Source organism: Aedes albopictus, chromosome 2 (assembly GCF_035046485.1).
Source record: "Aedes albopictus strain Foshan chromosome 2, AalbF5, whole genome shotgun sequence".
Classification (NCBI taxonomy): Eukaryota; Metazoa; Arthropoda; class Insecta; order Diptera; family Culicidae; genus Aedes; species Aedes albopictus.
In genome coordinates this window covers 184,255,835-184,280,328 of record NC_085137.1, presented here as the reverse complement: position 1 = coordinate 184,280,328, position 24,494 = coordinate 184,255,835, and the positions used below count along the sequence as shown (strand labels likewise).

The following is a 24,494-nucleotide window of genomic DNA, read 5'->3' as shown; positions in this document are numbered from 1 at the left end:
TCCTTGGAGCAATTTCTAGAAATGAAATATCTTGAAGCAATATCTACAGGGATGTGAATAAATTTGGGAATCCTTAATAACAATTATCTCTCGTAGAATTTCTAAAGCAATCCATGAAGACAGTTCTTTCGAAAGCTTCGGAAATTTTTTAAAGAAGTTTTGAGTTTCTGATTCTTAATTTATCCGTGAATCATATTCTAAAAGTTCATGGAATCTTTTTGAGAAACTTTAAGGAAGGTTTTCTAGATGAAAGCTTCAAAAAATTCTGAAGGAATCTCTATTCAAGATTTCTAAATAACATTCTAAAGACTAGAGGAATCCCTAGAAGATTTTGTGAAAAAAAACTACTGAATTTCTTTCGGATTTGCAGGATGAATTTTTGAAGTAAGTCTATGGGCAGCTTCCAAAGATTTTTTGCAGGAACTCGTGAAATATTTTTTAAACGAATCCCAGGATGGATTTCTGCAAGGGTCCATGAAAAAATTATTGAAAAATTATCTGTGAAAAATTTTTTCAAAGAAATGGAGAAATTTGTAAAGAAATCTAGATATTTTTGAAGAAATTTATTATTATTATTATTATTATTAGTCGAAATTATAACAAATTTCCCGAATGGACCTCACATTTTTTATTGAGTCCCTGGATGAATTTCTAGAGAAATCCCAGGAAGTTTTTCAGACAGAAATTCAAATTAAAAAAATCCCTGGAGCAATTTTTAAAGCAAACCCCGGAGAATATTTTGAAAAAAAATCCTTGGGGGTTCGTTTTAGAGAATGCCTAATGCTTAATTTTCGGAGGTTTTTTCGGAAAAAAATCTTAAAAGGTAAATCTCTGAAGGATTTTCTGAAGAAAATCCCTGGAGGAATTCCTACAAATAATACATAACTCATTCTGAAACTTCTGGAGAAATCACTTGTGACTAGTGGAATTTCTGTAGAAATTGGAAGTTGCTGTGAGAATTTCTGGTGAAATCCATTGAAGAATTTCCAAAGTAACCCCAGTTCAAATTTTTTAAGAAACTCTTAAAACATTTTCTGAAAAATAGTTTCTGAAGGCATCATTGAAAATTTTATTAAAGGAATCTCAGGATAAATTTCCGAACAAATGTCTAAAGATATTTCTGAAGGATTCTCTGTAATGATTTTTGTATAAATCCGTAGAGGAATTTTTACTCAAAGTCATGAATATTTTTTGGAAAAGAATGGAGGAATTTCAGAAGCAAATCATGAAAGATGCATTGGAGAATTCTTTGTGAAATTTATAGAATAGAAGGAATTTCTAAACAAATCTCTGATGAGAATTTCCAAATGAATCCTAGAAGATTTTTTGAAAAAATCCGTGAAGGATTTTTTGGCCGAATACTTGGACAAGTTTCCGCAAACAAAAATAGAAAGATGTTTTACAAGAATTTCTGAAGAAATTTTTGGTAGATTTTCCAAAGAAATTAAAAAAATAATCTCCGAACGAATGCCTACAGAAATTTATAAATAAATAACTGGAGGAATTTCTGAAGTAATCCCTGGGCGAATTTCTCAAACAATTTCTGAAATGGTTTGTGAACAATCATGTAGGAATTGGTGAAGCAATTCTTGTCAAATTTCGTTAAATAATGCTTTGTGACTCTTCTAAAGAAAAACATGGAGGATTTTCTGAAATATTCTGTAACATGTTGATTTGAGGTGGTGGGTTTTATTCGGAGGCCGAAAATTCTGGGTTCACTTAATCTTATTTAACACTTCAGAATTGCAATAAAAGGCGGCCGAGTAGATAGCGGCACAGGCCTACTCTTCTCATACAGAAAGATCTTTCGGCAAATACAGCACAACCAGTAATCACGTTCTATCAGGTGCTTGCCACGAATCTCTAAATTTTCGAAGGAATTGCTTGAGGAATTTCAGATGGAATCCCTGGAGGAATTTATGAAGCAATTCTTTTTTTTTTTTTTTTTCATAGTGATTACGGCGGTAGCACACTGTGCTTATGTTCTAACACCGCACCCTTTCCCTACGTTTGCTTCTATGAGCCTCTATTTTTGTTTCAACACACAGAAGTACGTAGGCATATCGTGGCCCAAGTCGACACTGTTTTGGCCTGCGTTGAACAAAAATAGTTTTAATAAAAGTTTCCCCTTTTTTCTTTTTGTCAATTGTTTTTTTTTTGTAGTATGGTCCATGTATTTAGTTAGGTTCTTGTCAATTTGTCAGTTATTCGAAGTAGATCTCCAATATGTAGTCAATAAGTCAATTAAGTCATTCTGATCTGTTCTATCATAGCAGCTTTAGTCTTTGCTTTATTGAAGTGTAGTTTTATTGGAAATATGCTGAATATCGTTATTAAAAAGAGACGTCTGGAACTGTGTCCTGCTAGTTGTTCCGTCATACACTAATAATGCCTAGGAGATTAACGAAAACACGTGTGTTCGGTCAGATGTCCATTGCGTAGAAAGTCAAGGAAAATAGGTTTCTTTATTGTCAGTTGTTATGTAAGCCTCGCTTGAAGCACTTCCCGTGAGAACCCTGTCATCTGTACACCAACTAATCCGTATCTTCGTACACAGCTAAATATTATACTGCCAACCGGCGAAAAGCCTATGGGTAAATATTAAAAAAAAATGAATAATAATGCTGTCTAGCGCGTTGTTTCCTATCGGCCACTATTTTAGTCTAGTTCCCAACTGCAAGCTTTTTTCCAATCTTATCGTCAATTGTCTTCTAGATACCCCACGGAATTGATGAGTAGTGAGTTCAATGCAGAGATCCCCCCCCTCACACTCCCAAATTGTGGTAGGCCCCCGCTAAACCTGCAAACCAGACCCACTCCCAGCCAAAAGCTCTAGCAGATGTGGACAAACCGGTGCTCAACGTGCTCTCCCATAGTGGCAACATCAAATATGTGGACTGTACAACAATAGTAGTTTTAATGAAATGAATACTAAGAATTTAGGCCGACACTCGAAGTGACGAACTTTACAGTGCTAGTTGAGTAAATACACGAAAGATGGGTAACAATAAATGTGCACAAACAGATGCATAACAATATGCATGCAAAAAAAGGCCGCAACTATCCATGGTGAATTTAAAATAATGACAGCGTAAATATAATGGAACAGATTCACCGAATTTAGCTCCAAAATGCCCCCTAGACGATGGTATTGTTCACTCTTTGTAGCCACGCGTTGTAGAAAACGAACCTGAAATGACAAGAAGACAGTGGGCCGCCAAACTTCACAAAATGGCGGCCCGGAAATTTTAGTAGTCTGTTTATAGCATTGTTGAGCATCATAGAGAGCATAATTTATATTCAGTTTTAAATATAGTTTCTTGTTACTATGCTAAGAAATAGAAGAAATAGAGAGATTCAAAAGTTTTTTTTTTTTCTACCTGCACCAGTGAACTTCTTGAGTGAACAGCATTCAACATCTAAAATTTAGATTCTAAATTGTTCATTCACGAATGCGATTTTCTTATCACCCTGCCCTGTCTTAATTAGAAGATATAAGTAATGCAGAGACATCCCATATGCACTCTTGCATTACATAATAAGGTTGGACCCTGCTGCAATCAATGTCGTTATGCTATCCACTCCTGAGTTTATAGTTGCTATAAAAATAATTTCGAAGAAGTGAAAAAGAATAGTACGAATCAACTTGTTAATAAAATGCTGCTACTATTACTATTACTACTACTCTTACTACTACTACTAACTACTACTACTAATACTACTATCAAAAGTGCAATGAGTGATCGTTGGCTTCCCAGTCTTGTTAATAGTTAGAGGGTTAGTATAGACTGGTAATAAGCCCTGTCGGTCCCCCCAGCACTGCGCGTAATCAACTGTTGTTAGATCATGCGACAGCGATTAAGCGTATGCTGGAGGCATGACAAATCAAGCGTTTAAATTAAAGTCAATAAAGCAATCGTATGATTATTCAGATTCTATTTTAGTTTAATTTTGTAAAGACATGCTTTAATTCAAAACCTAGTTACTTTCAAATACTATTCCATTTACTATTTCACTAATTTTCGTTACTATATTTAATTTAGCTAATCTATAATTATAAAAGACTAAAATTGAAATTATTTAAACACATTTTCACTATACATATGACGACGCTTGATAAGTCATCGTCAAACCCATCACTCTTGGACAGGGAGGAATTTATGAAGCAATTCGTAAACAAATTCCAGAGTAAATAAATCCTCAGAGACATTTTCAAAAGAACCCCTGATTGAATTTCTGTTTTTTTTTTCATTTTTTTGGGACATTTATGCAAATAGCGTTATTGTGTTTGTCCAGGTTGAAAATATTGGCTTTTCCATCAACCATACATAGTTTGAAGGCAAAAGATTTCGATCGTAACAAAATAGCGAGATAGTGATTTATTCGTTATTTGGCGAGAATTACTAATATATGCAAAAAACTCCGAGCCTTTTATCGAAAACTCAGTTTTCATGAAATTTTTATATGTTTTGATATAAAATTTAAATAAAAATAAAATAAAAAAAATTTGCTTCGATTTTATGTAAAATTCGATTTTATAGACATTTCAAAAACTGAAATGTCCACTAAATCGAGGTATACCTGTACTCGAACTACGCACATCACTTGATCCATCGTCGCCTACATTAATCGTATCAGTTTATCCTGGAATCCGAATTCGTGCATTTTTAAACAACAAATATATTTGAATCATTCCAAGTTTTTGTGATTGATAAATCATGATTTTTAATCAATGAGCCATTTTTAATCATTAATCATAACCTTTAGTCATCCTAAAAATCAAATTAAACATGAATCGTGTCTCAAAAATCAAGTCAATCGGTTCAAAATTGACTGAGTTCTACCAGCAAGTGCCCAAAATAGGTGCTCCTGCCCAAATGGTCCCAGACCCGAGTTGATCTAGAAACACAATTTTTCGACAGGAATTGGTGGCAACTTCGAGGATGACACTATACAATTTTTGATCCGATATTCGCAATATTTGATAAGATATTTCAGATAATGTTTTGACCCAAACTCGCCCCTCTGAACCATTGTCATCCCCAACGACGGTATCATAATGAAATTTCGTTAAATAATGTTAAAAACAAAGAATATTCGCATTTCAACGTTAATTTCAAAGAATATTAACATTTGACAACGATGAGAGAACATCGGAAAGGGTTACACTTAACGGTGCCCGCTTATCGCCGCAGCTTATGTATATTGGAGTATCTTTTTTGTATTCCGCATTTCATATATGGTATGAGCGCCCTTTTTCAGCCCTTTGGTCATCCTTAAAAAACGACGATGTAAGCACCGATGGTTTCCGTTCTTTTTGTCATCACTTCTAAAAAACGATACAAATAGCGCTTTGATTTCGATAGGAAGAAAATGGGAGCACTTGGTTGAAGATGGGTTCCGTTCCCCTAAATCAGTGTTTCCCATATTTGTAGGAGGTATCGCCCCCTTGGAGCTGAAGAAACACATTTTCGCCCTCCCCCCACTCCCACGTAAGATTTGGAGTGATACACAAATTATGTCGCGCTAAAATCTATATTTTTAAATCGCCCCTCCCCTCTATGCCACGCTTTTTGTAAGGGACCACACCATTATTTATAGATGTTGTCACGTTCTGCAAAACTCCCTCCTTCCCTCTAAAGCGTGACGTAATTTGAACTCAGCCCTTTTGGTTTTAATAAGTAACAGGCTGAAACTATACCTACCTAAATATCTTAAAAGCCCATACTATTATACACACTAAAAAAATCTGAATATTCAAGATGACACAAACGCTCAAGTTTGACGTAATTTACCATGACATAAACACAATTATCATTTATAATTGTGTCAATGATACTGCAAACACGAAAATATTGACTGTTTTGCCAAATGACTCGATTTTATGTATCAAGTCTATTAAAATTACATGAGTGATGACTCAACGGCCCCTCTCACGCTGATCGATCACAAGTGAAACGTCAAACGAATACGTAAACAAAAAATGGCTGCTGGCTAGTGTAATTCGGGGTAAGTTTTAGGAAGAAAATTTAATATATTTCAACCATTTTCAACCAAAAACTGTGTTTTAGGGTTTAAGTATTCACTATTCCGCACCTTATAACGTTGGTAGGAAGAAACCGGAACGCAGCATAGTAAGTGTAGGAAGGAACAATTCCCTAATGTTCACTCTTCAGCTATCCAGACCAAAGTTCTACATTAGTTTTGACTGTAAGTGCCCTTAATTTAGAAATAAAGTGAATGAGAAACTAATTTCATTTCATGTGTCGGTTTATTTTGAAAAAAATTGAGGCGGGATTCTAGTAAACCCCGATGTTGGCAGGCATCTAAAGTGAGGTTATGTTGCTATTGGATTCGCTGACGCTCTGTACTCATGTACAATTAAAATCAGACTTAATTTTATGTCATTTTGATCGCTGTCATATGTCGGCGTAAAATGACATAAAATTACATGATTTTTTCGTGGTGTGTACGATACCGTGCGTTTTCATGTACATATCTGTATAGGTATCGCTGTTACTTTGATTTCATTGTATTTTAAACACATTGATTTTCCACAATTAATATTAACTTCACCTCACATACCACATATCAAAAACCCAAAATAACCGAAGATTGGAAAAATATCAAATTTATTATTCGTGTGAAAATTACAACTTAGAAATATATCGGTGTGTATTCAAGTTTAGTCAAGTCTAACAGCTTTTCATAGTGATTGAGAATTCAGAAATAGTTGGCGATCTAATGAATGGGTAGTACGCAGATCACGAGAAATTTCTTGAGCTATCTCGATGCGTGTAAAATTCAGGCAAGGAATCGCTCAAGAAATAAGAAAGCGTCGCATTATCCCGGATCCTAGTGGCCCTCCGAACTCTTCGGATAAACTAATCTCGGATTAATAGTTGTTTATGTAACGAGTTGAAAAAGTTGAATTTTTCAGCACGAGTCGTACATTTATGCAACAAGGCTTGCCGAATTGGATAAATACCAAGAGTGCTGAAAAAATCGAGTTTTGCAACGAGTTCCATACGAAATTTTATGCAATGATTTTTTCATAATGCAACTCAAATGAGTTGCATTATGAACATTATACAACTATTTTTCATTATGCAACTCATTTCAGTTGCACAATGATTCAGTTCGGAAAATATGGCCATTATGATACCAAAATAAGTTAGATAAAATATAAATTGTGATACTGAATTGCATAAAAATCTTTTTAATACAGATAAAAAATCTTCATGATTTTCTCTTGAGGGTCGTGAATCTCACCACAGACAGAACGATAGTTTCCTCATCAGTGCTTATAAAGTTCGTGAAATTTCCATGTTTTGATTGAAAATTCCATGTTTGAACAAAACTGTTTCTTCAAGTTAGAAAAAACTCGGTTCCTTTCATAATTGCGATTAATTGATTCCTTATGAAAGCCATTCAAACTATCTGTTCCAATTAAATTGATGTTTTTTTTCAAACAATTTTGCCAAGAGGTTCAATTAGAAACTTGTTTTTTTTTAATAAATCCTTGAATAAACTTGAAATGTTAGGTACTCTTCATGATTAAGCAGATACACTGGGCTTGCTATTATGCTATTGATAAGGCTGATACAATAGTTATTTATGCAACAAGTTGCAAAATGATGATTTTTTCAGCACGAGTCGTACATTTATCCAACGAGGCTTGCCGAGTTGGATAAATACGACGAGTGCTGAAAAAATCGAATTTTGCAACGAGTTGCATACAAAGTTTTTTGCAATTGCGAAAAATACCCATTCAGGATCTTCCTAGTTTCACAAACATGGAATCAGATAGAACCACGTGGAAACTCTCATGCACGACAGCGCGGCTGTTGTGTTTGATCAGGTAGGCTATAGCGTAGTAGGTGTCACAGATTTTCATTCTTCCGTCGTCATCAAACAGCAGTATGGACAAGAGAAGGGAGTTTCAGCTAGTGTTTTCTATAGGGCACTGCATTGTTTTGATTTTGTATGGGATTTTGACGTTTCTTGGCCTTGTTGTTTACATAATTTCTGTAAGAGTGAAAGAGAAGGAGAGAATTGCATGCAGTGACCTATGCCAGATCTGCACTTAACTAGGGTATTCGTTCCCTTATTAAGCATGTGGCTCCCATTTTCATCCCACGAAAAACAAAGGATGAAGCGCTGCACAGTGGGAAAAAAACAGTGCAAACCTACACTAAATTCTGTATCTCACGAACGCATCCGGCTTTTCTAATGAACAAAACGGTTTTAGGCGTAAAATTGTCTGGAGAATCGAATGGAAGTGTTAAAACAGACCGCACGGATCATTATCTTGCTCATTTTGCCCTAATTCCCCAATTTTTTATTAACATTTATATGAAACTAGCTCTAAAACAATTATGAAACATGAATGCGGTTTGCCTTGAAGGACTTTTGTGAAGGATTAAGAAGTAGAGAATCGATTTGAAGGGATTGCAGTGACCGCATGAATGTATTTTTGCTTATTTTACCCTAATTCCCCTCATATATAAAGTTTTGTATGAAATTAGCTCCATAAATCGCAAGGAAGTTATGAGTGGTATGCTAAGAAGGTTCTTTTCAGTGAATTATGATACAAGGAATTGATGAGAAGTGATTGCAGTGACCACGCGAATGTAATTATGCTCATTATACCCTAATTCCCCACATATATTGAGTTTTGTATGAAATTAGCTTCTTACTCGCAAGAAAATTATGAGTGGTATGCTAAGACGGCTTTCTTTAGTGGATTATGATACAGGGAATCGACTAGAAATGGTTGCAGTGACCGCGTGAATGTTATTATGCTTATTTTACCCTTATTCCCCACATATATTGAGTTTTTTATGAAATTTGATCCATAATTCACAAGAAAATTATGAGTGGTATGCTAAGCAAGAGTTTTTAGTGGATGATCGCGTGAATGTTATTATGTTTATTTTACCCTAATTCCCCACATATATTGAGTTTTGCATCAAATTAGCTCTATAACTCGCAAGGAAATTATGAGTGGTATGCTCTGAAGGGTTTCTTTAGTGGATGATGATACAAGGAATAGATTAGAAGTGATTGCAGTGTGTGTGTGTGAATGTAGTTATGCTCATTTTACCCTAATTCTCTACATATGTTGAGTTTTGTGTTACATTAGCACCATAACTCGCAAGAAAATTATGGCTGGTATGCAAGAAAGATTTTCTTTAGTGGATTATGATACACGGTGATGAAAAAAGATTCCAGTGAACGCGTGAATGTAATTATGCTCATTTTACCCTAATTTCCCACAAACATTGAGTTTTGCGTTAAATTAGCTCTATGCTAATTATGCTATTATTTAGTGCATACCATGCTGGTATTTAGTGAATTATTTATACTACAAGGAATTGATTAGAAGTAATGTCAGTATGCTCATTTCACCCTAATTCCCCACATATATTGAGTTTTGCATGAAATTAGCTATATAACTCACAAGAAATGGGTGGTATGTTGTGAAGTATTTCTTTAGTGGGTGATACAAGGAATCGATTAGAAGTAAATGTAGTATCCACGTGAATGTAAATATGCTTAATTTACCCTTATACCCCACACATATTGTGTTTTGTATGAAATTAACTCTTTAACTAGCAAGAAATTTATGAGTGGAATGTTGAGAAGTGCTTATTTGGAGGATGAGAATACAAGGAATACATTTAAAATGATTGCAGTGACCGCGTGAATGCTATTATGCTCATTTTACAATAGTTTCCCATAAGTGTAGAATTAGCATAAGTTAAAATACACATAAATAAAAACAAAAAAAAAATAGTTCCCCATATATATTATGCCATGAAGGAGTTCTTTATTGAGTTATGATATAAAGAATCGAGTAGAAATTAATGCAGTGAGCGTGATTGTTATTTTGGTTATCCAACCCTAATTACCCACATATATTGAGTTTTGTATGGTAAGCTCTATAACTCACAAGAAACTGGATACCATACCATAATTACATTAACGCGGTCACTGTTACCACTTCTATTTGATTCCTTGTATCATAATCCTTCTTGGTATACCACTCATAATTTTCTTGTGAGTTATGAAGCTAATTTCATACAAAACTCAATATATGTGGAGAATTAGGGTTTAATGAGCATAATTACATTCACGCGGTCACTGCAATCATTTTCAATCGCTCCCGTGTTTCATAATCCACTAAATAAACACTTCCTTGCATACCACCCATAATTTTCTCGTGAATTACGGAGCAAAACTCAATATATGTAGGGAATAAGGGGAAAATGAGCATAACTACATTCGCGCGGACACTGTAATCACTTCTAATCTATTCCGTGTATCATCATCCACTGAAGATACCCTTCATAACATACCACTCACAATTTCCTTGCGAGTTAAGAAGCTAATTTCATGCAAAACTCAAAATATGTGGGGAATTGGGGTAAATTGAGCATAATTACATTCGAGCAGTTACTGCAATCACTTCTTATCGATATCATCAACCACTAAAGAAACCCTTCTTAGCATACCACCGTGAGTTATAGAACTAATTTCATACAAAACTCAATATATGTGGAGAATTAGGGTAAAATGAGCATAATAACATTCACGCGGTAACTGCAATCATTTTTAATATATTTCTTGTATCATAATCCATTAAAGCAAGCCTTCTCAGCATACCACTCATAATTTTTTTGCAAGTTATGGAGCTAATTTCATACAAAACTCAATGAATATGGAGAATTAAGGTAAAATCAGCATAATTACATTAGCGCGGTCACTGCAATCACTTCTCATAGATTCCTTGTATCATAATCCACTAAAAAACTCTTGCTTAGCATACCACTCATAATTTTCTTGTGAATTATGGAGCTAATTTCATACAAAACACAATATACGTGGGGAATTAGGACAAAACGAGCATAATTACATTCGCTTGGTCAATGCAATCACTTCTAATTGATTCCTTATATAATAATCCACTAAAAAGCCTTCTTAGCATACCACTCATAATTTCCTTGCGAGTTGTGGAGCTAATTTCATACAAAACTCAATATATGAGGGGAATAAGGGTAAAATAAGCATAATTACATTCACGCGGTCACTGCAACAATTTCTAGTCGATTCCCTGTATCATAATCCACTAAAGAAAGCCTTCTTAGCATACCACTCATAATTTTCTTGCAAGTAAGGAGCTAATTTCATACAAAACTCAATATATGTGGGGAATTAGGGTCAAATGAGCATAATAACATTCACGCGGTCAATGCAATCACTTCTCATCGATTCCTTGTATCATCATCCACTAAAAAACTCTTGCTTAGCATACCACTCATAATTTTCTTGGGAATTATGGAGCTAATTTCATAAAAAAAAAACTCAATATATGTGGGGAATTAGAGTAAAATAAGCATAATAACATTCACGTGGTCACTGCAACCATTTCTAGTCGATTCCCTGTATCATAATCCACTAAAGAAAGCCTTCTTAGCATACCACTCATAATTTTCTTGCGAGTAAGGAGCTAATTTCATACAAAACTCAATATATGTGGGGAATTAGGTTATAATGGGCATAATTACATTCGCGCGGTCACTGCAATCACTTCTCATCAATTCCTTGTACCATAATTCACTAAAGAGAGCCTTCTTAGCATACCACTCATAATTTCCTTGCGAGTTATGGAGCTAATTTCATACAAAACTCTATATATGAGGGGAATTAGGGTAAAATAAGCATAAATACATTCATGCGGTCACTGCAATCACTTCAAATCGATTCTATACATCTTAATCCTTCACAAAAGTCCTTCAAGGCAAACCGCATTCATGTTTCATAATTGTTTTAGAGCTAGTTTCATATAAATGTTAATAAAAATTGGGGAATTAGGGCAAAATGAGCAAGATAATGATCCGTGCGGTCTGTTTTAACACTTCCATTCGATTCTCCAGACAATTTTACGCCTAAAACCGTTTTTTCATTAGAAAAGCCGGATGCGTTCGTGAGATACAGAATTTAGTGTAGGTTTGCACTGTTTTTTTCCCACTGTGCGCTGTTTGTTTTGTTTCTTATTTTTGTATTTTTTGTTAGAAGTGAGCACCCATGAAAACAAAAAGAACGGAGTCAATCGGTGCCGTAATCGCTTGTTTTCGAATAGGATGAAAATGGGAGCATGAGATTACTGATGGCACACATACCCTAAATCTTCCTGATTCGGACGAGTGCTCAGTGGATATAGACGCAACAGTTGTACCAACGGAAAATGTGCCAGTTAGTAAAAAGTGTGCGTAATCAAAAGTGCCGAAAAGTGCTACTTTTCAGTTCTCAAAAAAGTGCCGAAAAGTAGCACTTTTCGGCACTTTTGCTCTAGTAATGAAAAGTAGGCTGTTATATGATTGCTACCGCGAGTGAAAAGTAGGTAAATAAGCAGCGCAATTGCAAAAATTTATTTTTGACTTTTTGTCTCCTCCCCCTTCAAAAAATTTTGGCTGGATTTCACATTTTGAGGGGGCCTTATTTCACCCCCTAGGGCGCCCCCTTGTGCCCATTTGAGGAATCTTCGCTCTAATTCATTCAAAAACCTTTTTTTTTTTAAGAAAGCGCAACATAGCATCCCCTTTTTTCACCAGAATAAATCAGGAATTTTCTGCAGACTGACCTCCCGATATAAATTGTTACTTTAAACCATGCCGTCATGTTTTTCTCGAATTCTCTCTAATACCTAACCCCGCCTTTAGAAAGTGTATTGTATGAGCTTTTTGTATTTTCTATTCCCTGGGAAATCAAAGCTTTTAAATTTTTTTTCTAATATTATTTTTGGAATCTTTTAAAAGCGTATTTACATTTTTTTTATTATTGAAAAACGATGTTTTGTTACCTTTCATATGTAGGGTCTGGGACCATTTGGGCAGGAGCACCTATTTTGGGCACTTGCTGCTATAACTCAGTCAATTTTGAACCGGTTGACTTGATTTTTCAGACACGATCAGATACGCACAGTATCTAGCTATGTTCAAAAATTCAAGTCAATCAGTTTGAAATTGACTGAGTTACAGCAGCAAGTGCCCAAAATAGGTGCTCCTGCCCAAATGGTCCCAGACCCTATGTTTTGGCTTCTTTTATATTGGCTCACAACAATTAGAACTTCTGGAGAAATCCATAAAAAGAAATCCTCAACAAATCTCCAAAAGGAGCTCTTGGAATAAAACTCACGATTGAAATCCTGGAGTATTTCCCGAAAGGTGCTACGCAAAATTTGAAGAAACCCAAGCAAAGAAACCGCCCAAAGGAACTTATGAAGATGCTGGACGAATTTTGGGATGCCTCCTGGAAGATTCCCAAGATGGAACACCTGGAGAAACCCTCTGAACAAACTTTTGAGAAACCCCGGAGGGATCTTCTGGAGAATTTCCCAGAGCTATCCCAGAAGACAAAAAATACCTAGTCTAGATTTCTTCAGGAGAATTCTTTTATAAGTTTTCTTTGGCGATTCCAATGGAAGTTCCTATAGGGAAATTTTCCTGGATTCTTCCTGGAGTTCACTTTTACAATTTCTCCAAGAGTTCCCTTGAGAAATTCCTCCAAAAAATTTATCTAGGGATTCCTCCACAAGATCTCTTTGGTTAACCCTTAAGGAGTTTCCTCCGGCGATTTCTCTTGGAGTTTCTTTTTGTGATTGCAATGAAAATGCCTTCAGAAACTTCTCCAGAAGGTGGGGAGCGGATCTGGTGTGATGGTTAGAACACTTGACTATCACGCTGAGGACCTGGGATCGAATCCCACTCCCGACATACTCGCAAAATGCGAGTTCTTCCTTCGGAAGGGAAGTAAAGCGTGGGTCCCGAGATGAACTAGCCTAGGGCTAAAAATCTCGTTAATACAGATAAATAATAATTATTCTCCAGAAGGTCCTTATAGCGATTCCTCTAAGAAATCTCTCTGAGGATTTCTTCAGGAATCTTATCTGGCAATTTCCCTATGAGGATTTCTCTTGGAGTTTCTACTGGGGCTTCCATTGAAAATGCCTTCATGGATTTTCCCTAGGAATTCTTTCTGAGGTTTCTCCAGAAGCTTCTTCTATGGATTTCTTCAAAAGTTCTCTCAGTGGTTCTTCCAGATTTTCCCTCAGAAGATCTCTTGAGGATTACTCCAAAAATTTCTGCTGGAGATTTCCTCAGGAAGGGATTTCTCCAGGAGTTATTTCCGGGGATTTCTTTAAGAGTTTTCCCAGGGTATTCTTTCAAATGTCCCTTTTGAGAATGTCTATGTTAATTCCTTTAGGGAAATTATCTGGGAATTCCCTTTGGAGATTATTCTAAAAGTTACATCTGGGTATTTATCCAGGAGTTTTTTTTTCTGGGGTTCCCCTTTGGGAACTCCTCCAGAAGTTCCCTCTGAATATTTTAATGAAAGTTTTCTCAGAGTATTTCTCCAGGAAATGGCTACATGAATTCCTTTAGGATTATTGAAAACTTCAAAACTTCAAAACGTTTTGAAAAAGTTTCAGATGTTTATACACGTTTTTACGCGAATGTATCTATCCCGTAAGATTAGAAAAATAGGGTCAACACAACATCAAAGAAGAGCTTATGAAATGATAAAGGAGAAGTTTGTGAATTTTGTGAAACCAATTGGGCCAGCAAGCTTATAAATGTCAAAATGTCAAGACATTTGCAATCTACATTCATATTGAAGTAAAATCAGTTTCTAGAAAACATAGCATTAGCAATAATGAAACGTAATGAAGCTTTTGCTATGTTTTCGCTGAGCTTTCCATCTTCGTCGATTTAAGCACATAGCGGTTACTATATGCATTTGGCGCGAATTGATCAACGCTTTGCTCGTTGCTCGTCATCGAAACACGTGCGCCATGGGCCCTACCGCCAGCTCCAGCATGGAGCTGGATGGAAGCGACCGTACTTATTTATTACGGTCGAGGCAGCCTGGCAACCGACAAAGTTGTTATTTTCACATTGAGTGAAACAAAACCAAGGTGGCTGCTCGCTAGCGTTTGGTTTTCCAGAAGAAAATAATCGGAAAATGGTACGCGAGTGTGTGGACGAGTCTTTTGGACCGAAAAAGTAAGTAGTATTAGCCTAAAGTTGTCCGAATCTAATAAGATTTCCATTCCAGGATGACCAAAAAGTCGATTGTGGACTCGTGCAAGAAGAACAAGCTCTACATCACCCCACACCTGAACGATATCCTCTATTTGAACTACTCGGGTAACAAACGAAAATCAATTAATTGCGCCTTTAGTTTTGAAATCCAATTTTAAAATTGTTCATGTTTCCCATTTGAAAGGATACAACGCAATCGAGTCGTTGGAAGAATATGTCGGATTGAAGTGCTTGTGGTTGGAGTGCAATGCCATCTCGGAGATCAAGGGGCTGGAAAATCAAACGGAGTTGAAATGTTTGTACCTGCAGAATAATCTCATTACGGTAGGTTGCAATGGGCTTCGGATTAAGGATGAACTTGTTTCGAAACTTACGATTCTTGGTACATTTGTAGAAAATTGAAAACCTAGAGAGCTGTAAACAATTGGATACTTTGAACTTGTCCCACAACCACATTACTAGAATCGAGAATTGTGGTCATGGTAAGTACTTGCCTTCATGGCTTTATGGTTGCAACGTAGTAATTCACCAGCTGGGTGTTTAGTAGAGTATATCGTTCATGGAGGAATGTCTTGATCAACAGCATGCAGCTAGTTGCTTGAGCTTGATTGACTGTCCGTTGCTGCTACTCCAGTATCGCTAGATCAGCTACACTCACACATGGAAAATAACTGCTTGGGACTAACAGGCATCTTCATTGTGTGATTAATCATCTAATTTTAGGCGAGAATGGCGCCTGCTACGTCAGGTTGCAGGTCAATTTGAGGAAATGTAGGGAAGTGTTGATTGCAATCGCTTGCCCACTTTTGGCCGTGGAGTCCTTTGCGCCTGCACATCCGCATGACGTCGTAGTGTTGTTGGGAAATGGTTATTTCTGACGCAGGGTTCACGCACTGGTGCGTAGATGCCAGGCGTGAAGTGATAGATGGTGTGAAGATTATTGTGAAAAGGATGCGACACAGTTCGTTTGGTTGCATAAGTTGTAGGCGTTATATAAATAACACTGTACTGTGAAAGTTGGAATGAAGGGAAACGGCTTTTTTCAATCCGTCTCTAGCGATGGTAACGAACGGATAAACATGAGATGTTTATAGGTTTCGACTGGATGGTTGTTGATTTTTTATACAATCAATACATGAGATGTATATGTAGAAAAGAGAGGGTTCCCCAGGTATTCTTTCAACGGTTCCTTCTTCGTTGGGTTTCTGTAGAAATCCGCCTCCAAAGGATTTTTCAAATAATTTTTCCAACAGTTTTCAAAGAATTGTTCCAAAGATATCTCTTAAGCATTTCTCCGTGGATTCTGTCAGGAATTTCATCAAGGATTCCTCGAGACATTTATTGATTGCTGTCAGGTCTCGGGGCTGAAATGCATCTTTACTCTACAGAGAAATATGCACACTCGTGGTGCCACCAAGAATCGATACTTTCCATGATCAGACAAAGAAGCTCTGGGGTCCTTTTTAGTTGTTTTTGATATATTTTATTTCTATTTGCAGGAAGGAAGTCGATACAAAATTTTCCTCCACTTTGTTATAATTATTAACTAAACTTCTTAGTACTGAAGACACAAGAACAAGAAACACAAGAAACTAACCTAATCTGCTCACTGAAAATCAAGCATCGTTACCGTTTTGTATGAAAATGGATTGCCGGTAGTTTTGCTTTGTCTGACACTGTATGTCCAAAATTCTTACTGCATTATTGGTACCATTTTTTCAAAGGTAAATTACGTTGACCATATAATTAACAACACATTCTTTCACAGCTCAATACAAAGTTAATCTCCCACCTTTCCTAATCCTTGAGGTTGCAATGCCTACTCCTAAATTCCACAGATTCAATGTTAGGAAGAAGTTTTTGATACCAACGCAGCTTGACATGACGAAAACTGATCACTTATTTAGCAAGATGGACAACTTAATTTATAACGACAAAGTAGATATCTTTACAAAGCCAACGTGTGATCAATACTCAATTCTTAAAATACATTTTTGACGTCAATGAGTTCTATCTGATACTTTGGACAAACATTTATCATTTCTTACTAGCTGAACTGAAAACTCATAAAAAACATCATACTCAATGAGTATTACTCATCTGACCGAATATACAAATTTTTGTTGATCTCTAGGTAATATTAAAGCATGACAGAAAGATAAAAGAAATTTTGTTAGACGCTTCTTTTTGATAACGACATGATTAGGATTACAGCATACTTAATTGAACTTCAATGAAAATTCCTATAATTTTTCTATGGTCTATAACTCAAATTTTAGTATTGAAATATAATTTAAAATATAATTTTCTCTTTTTTAATTCAGAATAGTTGATCTTATTTATTATTCTATGAATTAATTGCATTTTAAATCAAGAAGTACATATATCACATACTTTTCGTCTTTGATACTTACCATTATTTTTTATTTGGATACAATAATAATCAACAATGATGATCAACAAAATTTTTAAAATTCCGTAGTATTATTTGCATTATTGTGCCAAGTCTAATCCAACCCCTTTCCCCAACCCATACCATTACCCATCCGATGGTGTTCATTTGTTCCGCACGGACTATTACGGCCATTACCCCTCCTTGATCTTCGGCTTTGGATTGACTTGCGCTCTTATTGCCCCACCAAACGCTGCAAAATGAAATGAAGGATTCCTCGAGACATTTATTCAGAAATACTTCCATAAATACCTCCGAAGGATTATCCTAAAAAACTTTCGTCGATTCCTTTGAAGGTTCCCTTCCAAAGCTGCTGCCATAGTTACAAGCAAAAAGAAAAGTTCTAGGCATTCCTTCCAAGGATTTCACCAGTAATTTTGACAAGCTTGGAAGAATATCCAGAAGAATCTTTGATAACATGCCTAGAAAAAACTTGAAACGAAATCATAGAGATATCTTTAGTAAAATTCCAAAAAGGAAGAATTTAAAAAAAATCTTCGAAAGAATTTTTGGCGAAATGCTTTGAAGAATTCTTGGAAAAATCCTCCATTCGGCATTCGGGAGAAGCCCTTAAACGTATTCCATAAAATATATATATGAACAAATTTTAGAGAAATCTTTAAAATGATTCCAATAGAGATCCTCGGAAGGGTGGTATCACATTTCCCGGAATGCCACTTCCCGGAATGCCATTTCCCAGAGTGACATTTCCCGGAATGACATTTCCCGGAATGACACATTTTCCGGAATGATAATTTTCCCGGAATGCCACTTACCGGAATGATCATTTTCCCGGAAAGCTATTTCCCGGAATGCCATTTGCCGGAGTGACATTTCCCGGAATTACTAATTTCGCGAAATGAGGTATCAAGTCAGCTAGCGGGGAGCTAGCGTGCTAGGTTATTGAATTGAATGGCTTAAATTCTAAGGACTCGGTCATCTATGTTCATGCTCATGCTCATGAATGGCTTAAATTCTAAGGACGGACATTGGGCAGCCTAGTCGAATAGTTTGATTTTGATATGTGCTCGAGGTATGTGCACCTTGAAAGAACAGCCTATTTTCAAAAGAAGGAAAAATCTCTGATTTGAGAGTTTGTGATGTGGTCAATATTACAGTAGCATAGCATCCTTATTAAATGAATTGCTAATGTTGTATACATATACTTCGAAAGAACAGCCTATTTTTAAAAGAAGGAAAAATCTCTGATGAGAGAGTTAGTAGTATGTATTTGCATTTATGATAATAATCAATCCATTCAACTCGGCTACTATACTGTACTATAAGCGGCCACTCTACTAACTTTCCCATCAGAGATTTTTCCTTCTTTTAAAAATAGGCTGTTCTTTCGAGGTGTATGCTGCCTATAATCGCATAACTGTCCCATATGAATAGGAAATCCAGCAAATATGGGACTGATATGCGATCATAGGCAGTATGTGTTTCATAATAATACCATTCCATTAGGCTGCCCAGTGGCCGTCCTTTTTAAGCTGTGGTAGTTTGCTTCAAAATGAAGTACAGGCTGATATGTTGGTTGCATTTGTTGTTTTTTGATATGTACTTTGCTGTGGTAGATGAGAAGGTCTAAGGGCTTTCGACTAAAACACCTTCGATTTATCACAGACAACCGGCTGGTTGGTCCGACGAGAGCACGACATACGAAGTCTTCACGGACAACTGAATGGTTGGTCCAATGAGGACATGCCAATCAAATTCCCCCACAAAAAACTCTTCCAATTATAAAGAAAAGGAGATGTGGTATTTTTGTGCTAATTAAGGCTGAGGATTATGATTGAATTCATTACCAGTTCAACTATCAAGAAGATAACACGCAACCCACCAAAAAAGTCATTCGACCTGTAATATCCTATTCGACCTATTGACACTTTCGTTCTGAAGTATCATACTTCAGCCTCAATGATCCAGCATCATTCCGGGAAATGTCACTCCGGGAAATGGCATTCCGCGAAATGTGTCATTCCGGGAAATGGCATTCCGGATAATGTGTCATTCCGGGAAATGTCACTCCGGGAAATGGTATTCCGGGAAATGTGTCATTCCGGGAAATGTCACTCGGGGAAATGGCATTCCGGGAGTTGGCATTCCGGGAAATGTGATACCACCCTCGGAAGAATTACTGGATTACTCTGGCATGTACAGATAGAGAAATTTTCGAAAGCATGTAATTCCTACAAGGGTTCTCAAAGTAAATCTTGTATGTTGTTTTTTTTTTAAGTTATTCAGGAAGGACTTCTTGGAATAACCCCTTGTGAAGTTATTTGTAGAACCGATGGAAAAATGCTTGCAGAAACATTAAGAAAAAAAAGTTTAAGAGTAACTTTCCAAGGATTTGATGAACCCTGGAAGAATTTCCGGGGTAATCTTTGGTACCATTTCTAGAATAATTCCAGAAAGGAAGAATTTCTGGATAATTCTTCGAATGAATTCCTGTGGAAATTCTTGCAAGAATTGTTGGAGAAATCCTTGAACGAATCTCTGGAAAACAGGTAAATTTTTGAAAGAATTCCAATAGAGGTCCTCGGAAGAATTACTGGCACTATCCTTGGAAGAATTGATGAAGAGATTTTTGAAAGTAAAAATTCTAGCAGGATTCTCAAAACAAAAAACAAAGTAGGGATTTTTTGGAGTAATTCATGGAGGACTTCTTGGAATAACTCTTTAAAGAATCATTTGAAGAATCTCTAGAGAAACAATAGGAATTATTCCTGTAGGAATACAGTCGAACCTCCATGAGTCGATGTTCCTTGACTCGATATCGACTCAAGGAGGTAAATTTTTCCATACTGAAAAATAGCTTCTGGGTTACAATTATGGTCCCCCCAAAAAGCTTCCCAAAGGATTTTTGTTCCACTACTCGATATTTCCTTGAGTCGATGGAGGTTTTACTGTATTATAAAATCAAGGAAAGTTTCTAAGAAAGTTATTTGATAAGGTTCTCGGAAAATACTAGGATTAAATACCCAAGAAATTCTTTTCATTTTAAGAAAAACATCGGCAAGACCCTGAAAAAATCTTGGAGTATTCAGAGAACTCCTCGAAAAATCCGTTGGAATGCTCAGAATTCTTGAAAAAAAAAAACAATATTGATAAAATCCTTAGTATATTTCTTGGAGGTTTCATTGCAAGGATCTTTAATAAATTCTTGAATGTTTTTAGAAAATTTTTTTGAAGAATATTTGGAGAATACTTTGTATTATTTTCTAGAGGAATCAAAAAAGGATTCTTAGAAAAAATGTGTGAAGAAATCTAGAGTATTTCTAGAGTATCTTTATATTAATTCCTAGAGGTGTTCTTTAGATGTTCTGGGAATCTTTCACATATTTTCAAGAGAAATCCTTAGGAGAATTCTTGAATTCATGTCTTTTTTTATTTCTGGAAGCATCATATTAAGATTACAATGAGTAATCCTGGATGAAGAAAATCGAAGATATAGCAATTCGAAAATTTTCTTGAAAAATCTTATTCTGTAGGATAACTCTTTGAAGGAATTGCAGAATAATTGATCGAAACATTATCATGAGCCATTCAATGAAATTTACAATGAATGCTTGGGAAAATTCTTTCAATTTTCTGGAGGAGTGCTTCAAAGAGTTTATGGACAAATTATTGAAAGATTTCCCGATCAATTAATCAAAATAATTCCATAAGCAACCATTAGAAGGCTCGTAAGAAGAAGTTCCGTAAGTCTCTTTTTTAGTAAAATCTTTCGAATATTTTTTTTGATAAATTCTTGAAGAGTTGCTAGGAGAACTTTTGAAAATATACGGAGAACCATTTGTAATGTCTTTCAGAGGAATCCCAGAAGAAATCTTTGAAATAATTCTTGAAGAAATCTTTAAAGAATTCATTGAGAAATTCGTTGGAAAATTAATTCTTGGGGGTGTTCCTCAGATTTCAAAGAGTTTTTGAACTAATTTCAAAAGACCTCTTTAGAAGAACCTTTAAGCTATTGGAATATTTCTAGGAGAATACCATGAATAATCCTATAAGGAAAGAATCGCGAATTCACCATTTCAAACATTTCCGAATAACTTTTCAAGATAAATTCTTGAAAGAATTCCCGGAGGAATCTTTGGCAAATATTGTGAACAAACCCTTGAAAGAATTATCAGAACATTCGATCGAAAAAAATATCTTGGAAAACCATTCAATGAATATCTGCACAATTTTTTGGAAGATTTCCTCAGAATCCAGAGGCTCAGATTTCCAGAGTTTTCCAGAGGAATGATTGGAAGAACTTCTGGGAAATTCTTGGAAAAATATTCCGCAAAATTATTGAAAATCATTCTTGAAGATACAATAAAAAAATCTGTAGAAACTGTTGGAGGAATTCCTGGAGGAATATTTGAAAAAACTCTTAGAAGATTGTATAAAGAATTACTCGCGATAACTTCTGAGGGTTTCTAGATAAATCCTTAAAAAAACGGAAAAGCCCTATCAAGAGATTTCAGATACCATTTGAGGAATTTCTTAAAAAGTCCTAGGAAGAAATTCTTTAGAAATTTCTGCAAGAATTTTTGGAGCATCACAGAAAAAAACCACGAAAAGATTTTTGAAAAAAAACCTTAATACATTTTTTGAAAAAATTGATGAAAGAATTACTTGACAACTTCTTGGAGGATTTGAAGACTAGCTCTTAGCAGAATGTTTGGAGCAAACTTTGAAATGTTTTCTAGAGGAATGCCAGGAAGAATCCTTGGAAAAATTCTTGAAAAAATCTTTGAATAATTCCTTGAGAAATCCGTTCAGAAGTTTCTGGAGGATTGTTTATGATGATGAATCTGGGCGTGTTAGTAGAATAATTGTAAATAAAAAGAAAATCTTTTTTATAATAATTCCTGCAGATGTGCGGGGAGTCTTTGGAATATTTCCAGGAGAAGGCTTTAGGAGAATTCTTGAGGCTCTTTTGGGAAGGATTTCTGCAGAGATCCGCGAACGTATTCCTTGAAAATGCCTGGCAGAATTCTAGGAAGATTTTCTGCTTGTATTCTGGAAGTAATCCTGGAAGTTTTCTGAAAGCATTTGCTCCATGCATACTTGAAGGAATTCCTGCAAACGTGTCTGGTTATCTGTCCGGATGCCGTTTAACTGAATGTCGTTTAACCGAATGCCATCTGGCCGAATGCATGATTTGGCCGAATGCATTTTGGTCGAATTAAAATCGAAGGAATTTAGAAGAACTTTTTGACATGCTAGCTGATTTCTTTAATTTGATCATAGGCTATTCCTAATTTTACCATTCAGAGATGAGTAGGTTGACGCTGAAATCATCATTATTTTAACAGATATTTATCCTTTGAAAGTTTTAAATTGAAATATAGGCTGCTCTCGAGTTATATTGATGTGAGGAACAATGGCATTATCACTTGAGCTCATAATTCATTCTTGGCCAAACGGCATTCGGCCAAACGGCGTTCGTCGAAATGGTCCTTTCGGCCAAATGACCCGAAACCCTTGCAAGAACTCTTCAAAGAATTCCTGGCGCAATATTTAGGAACCCAAAACATTCTGAAACAACTAAAACAACTGCAGAAATCTTTTGAAGTGTTCCTGGAGAAGTCCTTAGAAAAACTATTGCAAGAGTCCTTGGAAGAATTTCTAAAGGAGTTGTGGAAAAAATCCCCAAAAATCCTTTGACGAATTCTTGAAGGATTTCTAGTTATATAAATCCTTAGGTGTAGTCCTGAAAGAAAACTTGGAAGGGTTCCAGGTAGATTTCTTGGATTTTCGGCTTGTAGTCTGAAATAATTTCAGATCATCACCAACGTTTCGGTCCAGGTATGGGACCTTCCTCAGGGTTCAATACAACAATCAACCTGTCACAGAACTTTTTTGATAGCAAAAAATGTCGGGTCGTAAAGAGTCACGAAGTCTGCTACACTTCTGGGTCATCCGTTATGATTTGGTCCAGGGAATCCCCTTCTATCACGGAGAAATACCTGCCAGGATTGACCACTTCTTTAACTGATTGTAGTATTGGCATAATTCCTAGAGAAATTCTTGGAAGGTTTCCTGGGATGGTCCTTGGAAGACTTCCTGAGCAATCTCTTTAAATAATTCCCAAAAGAACTGTTTTGGAAATTTGGAGAAATAGTTTGAGTTCTTAGCGAAAGGTTGCTTTTGCGCTACACGAAGTCGTCAGCTGCGTTCACCCTCTTCCTGGGTACGTCTTTATTGTTGCCGTTAAACAAACTCTCGAAGTATTGCACCAACCTGACTGCATTTTGTCCCAGTTAATCCACGTTGTGGGTGCTAGCGCAGCCTTGTTCCGCTCAATATTGACAGTTCCCTAAAATCTCCGCATACCCTTCCAATCCATGCTTTCCTGCGCTTCAGCAGTCACATTCTGTACCCGTTGTAGCCGTTTCTTGCAGCGCTCGATCTCAATGTAATAATAATCTTTAATTATTTTGCAAACATTCGCCAGACATTCTTCCGGTGCTGAACACTTTCAACTTGTCGCACAACTATTTGAAGACGGCAGACAACTTGGACCATCTACGTCACTGCAACTTTGTATCGGTATTGGACCTGTCGCATAACCGCATCGAAGACATTGCAATCGTTAAGGTAAGGGTCCAATGCAGCTCTGAATATTATTTAATTAACGGCTCTATTATTTCAAGATCTTGGGGGACATGAAGGAGCTCCGCGTACTAACCATGACTGGAAATCCGGTGGTTAATGAAATTCCGTCCTATCGAAAGACACTTATATTGGAATGCGTGAGTATTTCTGCAACATATTTCGAATGTGTTTATTAATGAAAGGCTTTATTCGATTCTTTTATCAGAAAAATTTGACTTATTTGGATACTCGCCCTGTGTTTGACCGAGATCGAGCTTGTGCTGAAGCATGGTTTGTATAGACTGTATAACTTTTGATTTATTGGTCGTGCACTAAACATATCT

At 36.1% G+C, this 24,494-nt stretch overlaps 1 protein-coding gene and 1 long non-coding RNA gene across 2 annotated transcripts in view; both read left to right on the top strand.

The window, feature by feature from the left end:
* Positions 1 to 1,929: 1,929 nt before the first annotated feature.
* LOC134286252 (uncharacterized) lies at positions 1,930 to 3,676 on the top strand. Its single transcript, XR_009996875.1, has 2 exons — positions 1,930 to 2,594; positions 2,716 to 3,676. It is a non-coding gene; the product is annotated as an uncharacterized LOC134286252 (long non-coding RNA).
* Positions 3,677 to 14,930: 11,254 nt separating this feature from the next.
* The window catches only part of LOC115258593 (dynein axonemal assembly factor 1 homolog), a 12,512-nt gene continuing 2,948 nt past the window's right edge, over positions 14,931 to 24,494 (top strand). Inside the window, exons 1-7 of the mRNA XM_029858848.2 lie at positions 14,931 to 15,068; positions 15,121 to 15,212; positions 15,292 to 15,431; positions 15,502 to 15,589; positions 24,011 to 24,153; positions 24,210 to 24,308; positions 24,377 to 24,441. Coding sequence (XP_029714708.1) covers positions 15,028 to 15,068; positions 15,121 to 15,212; positions 15,292 to 15,431; positions 15,502 to 15,589; positions 24,011 to 24,153; positions 24,210 to 24,308; positions 24,377 to 24,441 — 668 coding nt within the window. The 5' untranslated portion in view covers positions 14,931 to 15,027. The remainder of the gene's footprint in view (positions 15,069 to 15,120; positions 15,213 to 15,291; positions 15,432 to 15,501; positions 15,590 to 24,010; positions 24,154 to 24,209; positions 24,309 to 24,376; positions 24,442 to 24,494) is intronic.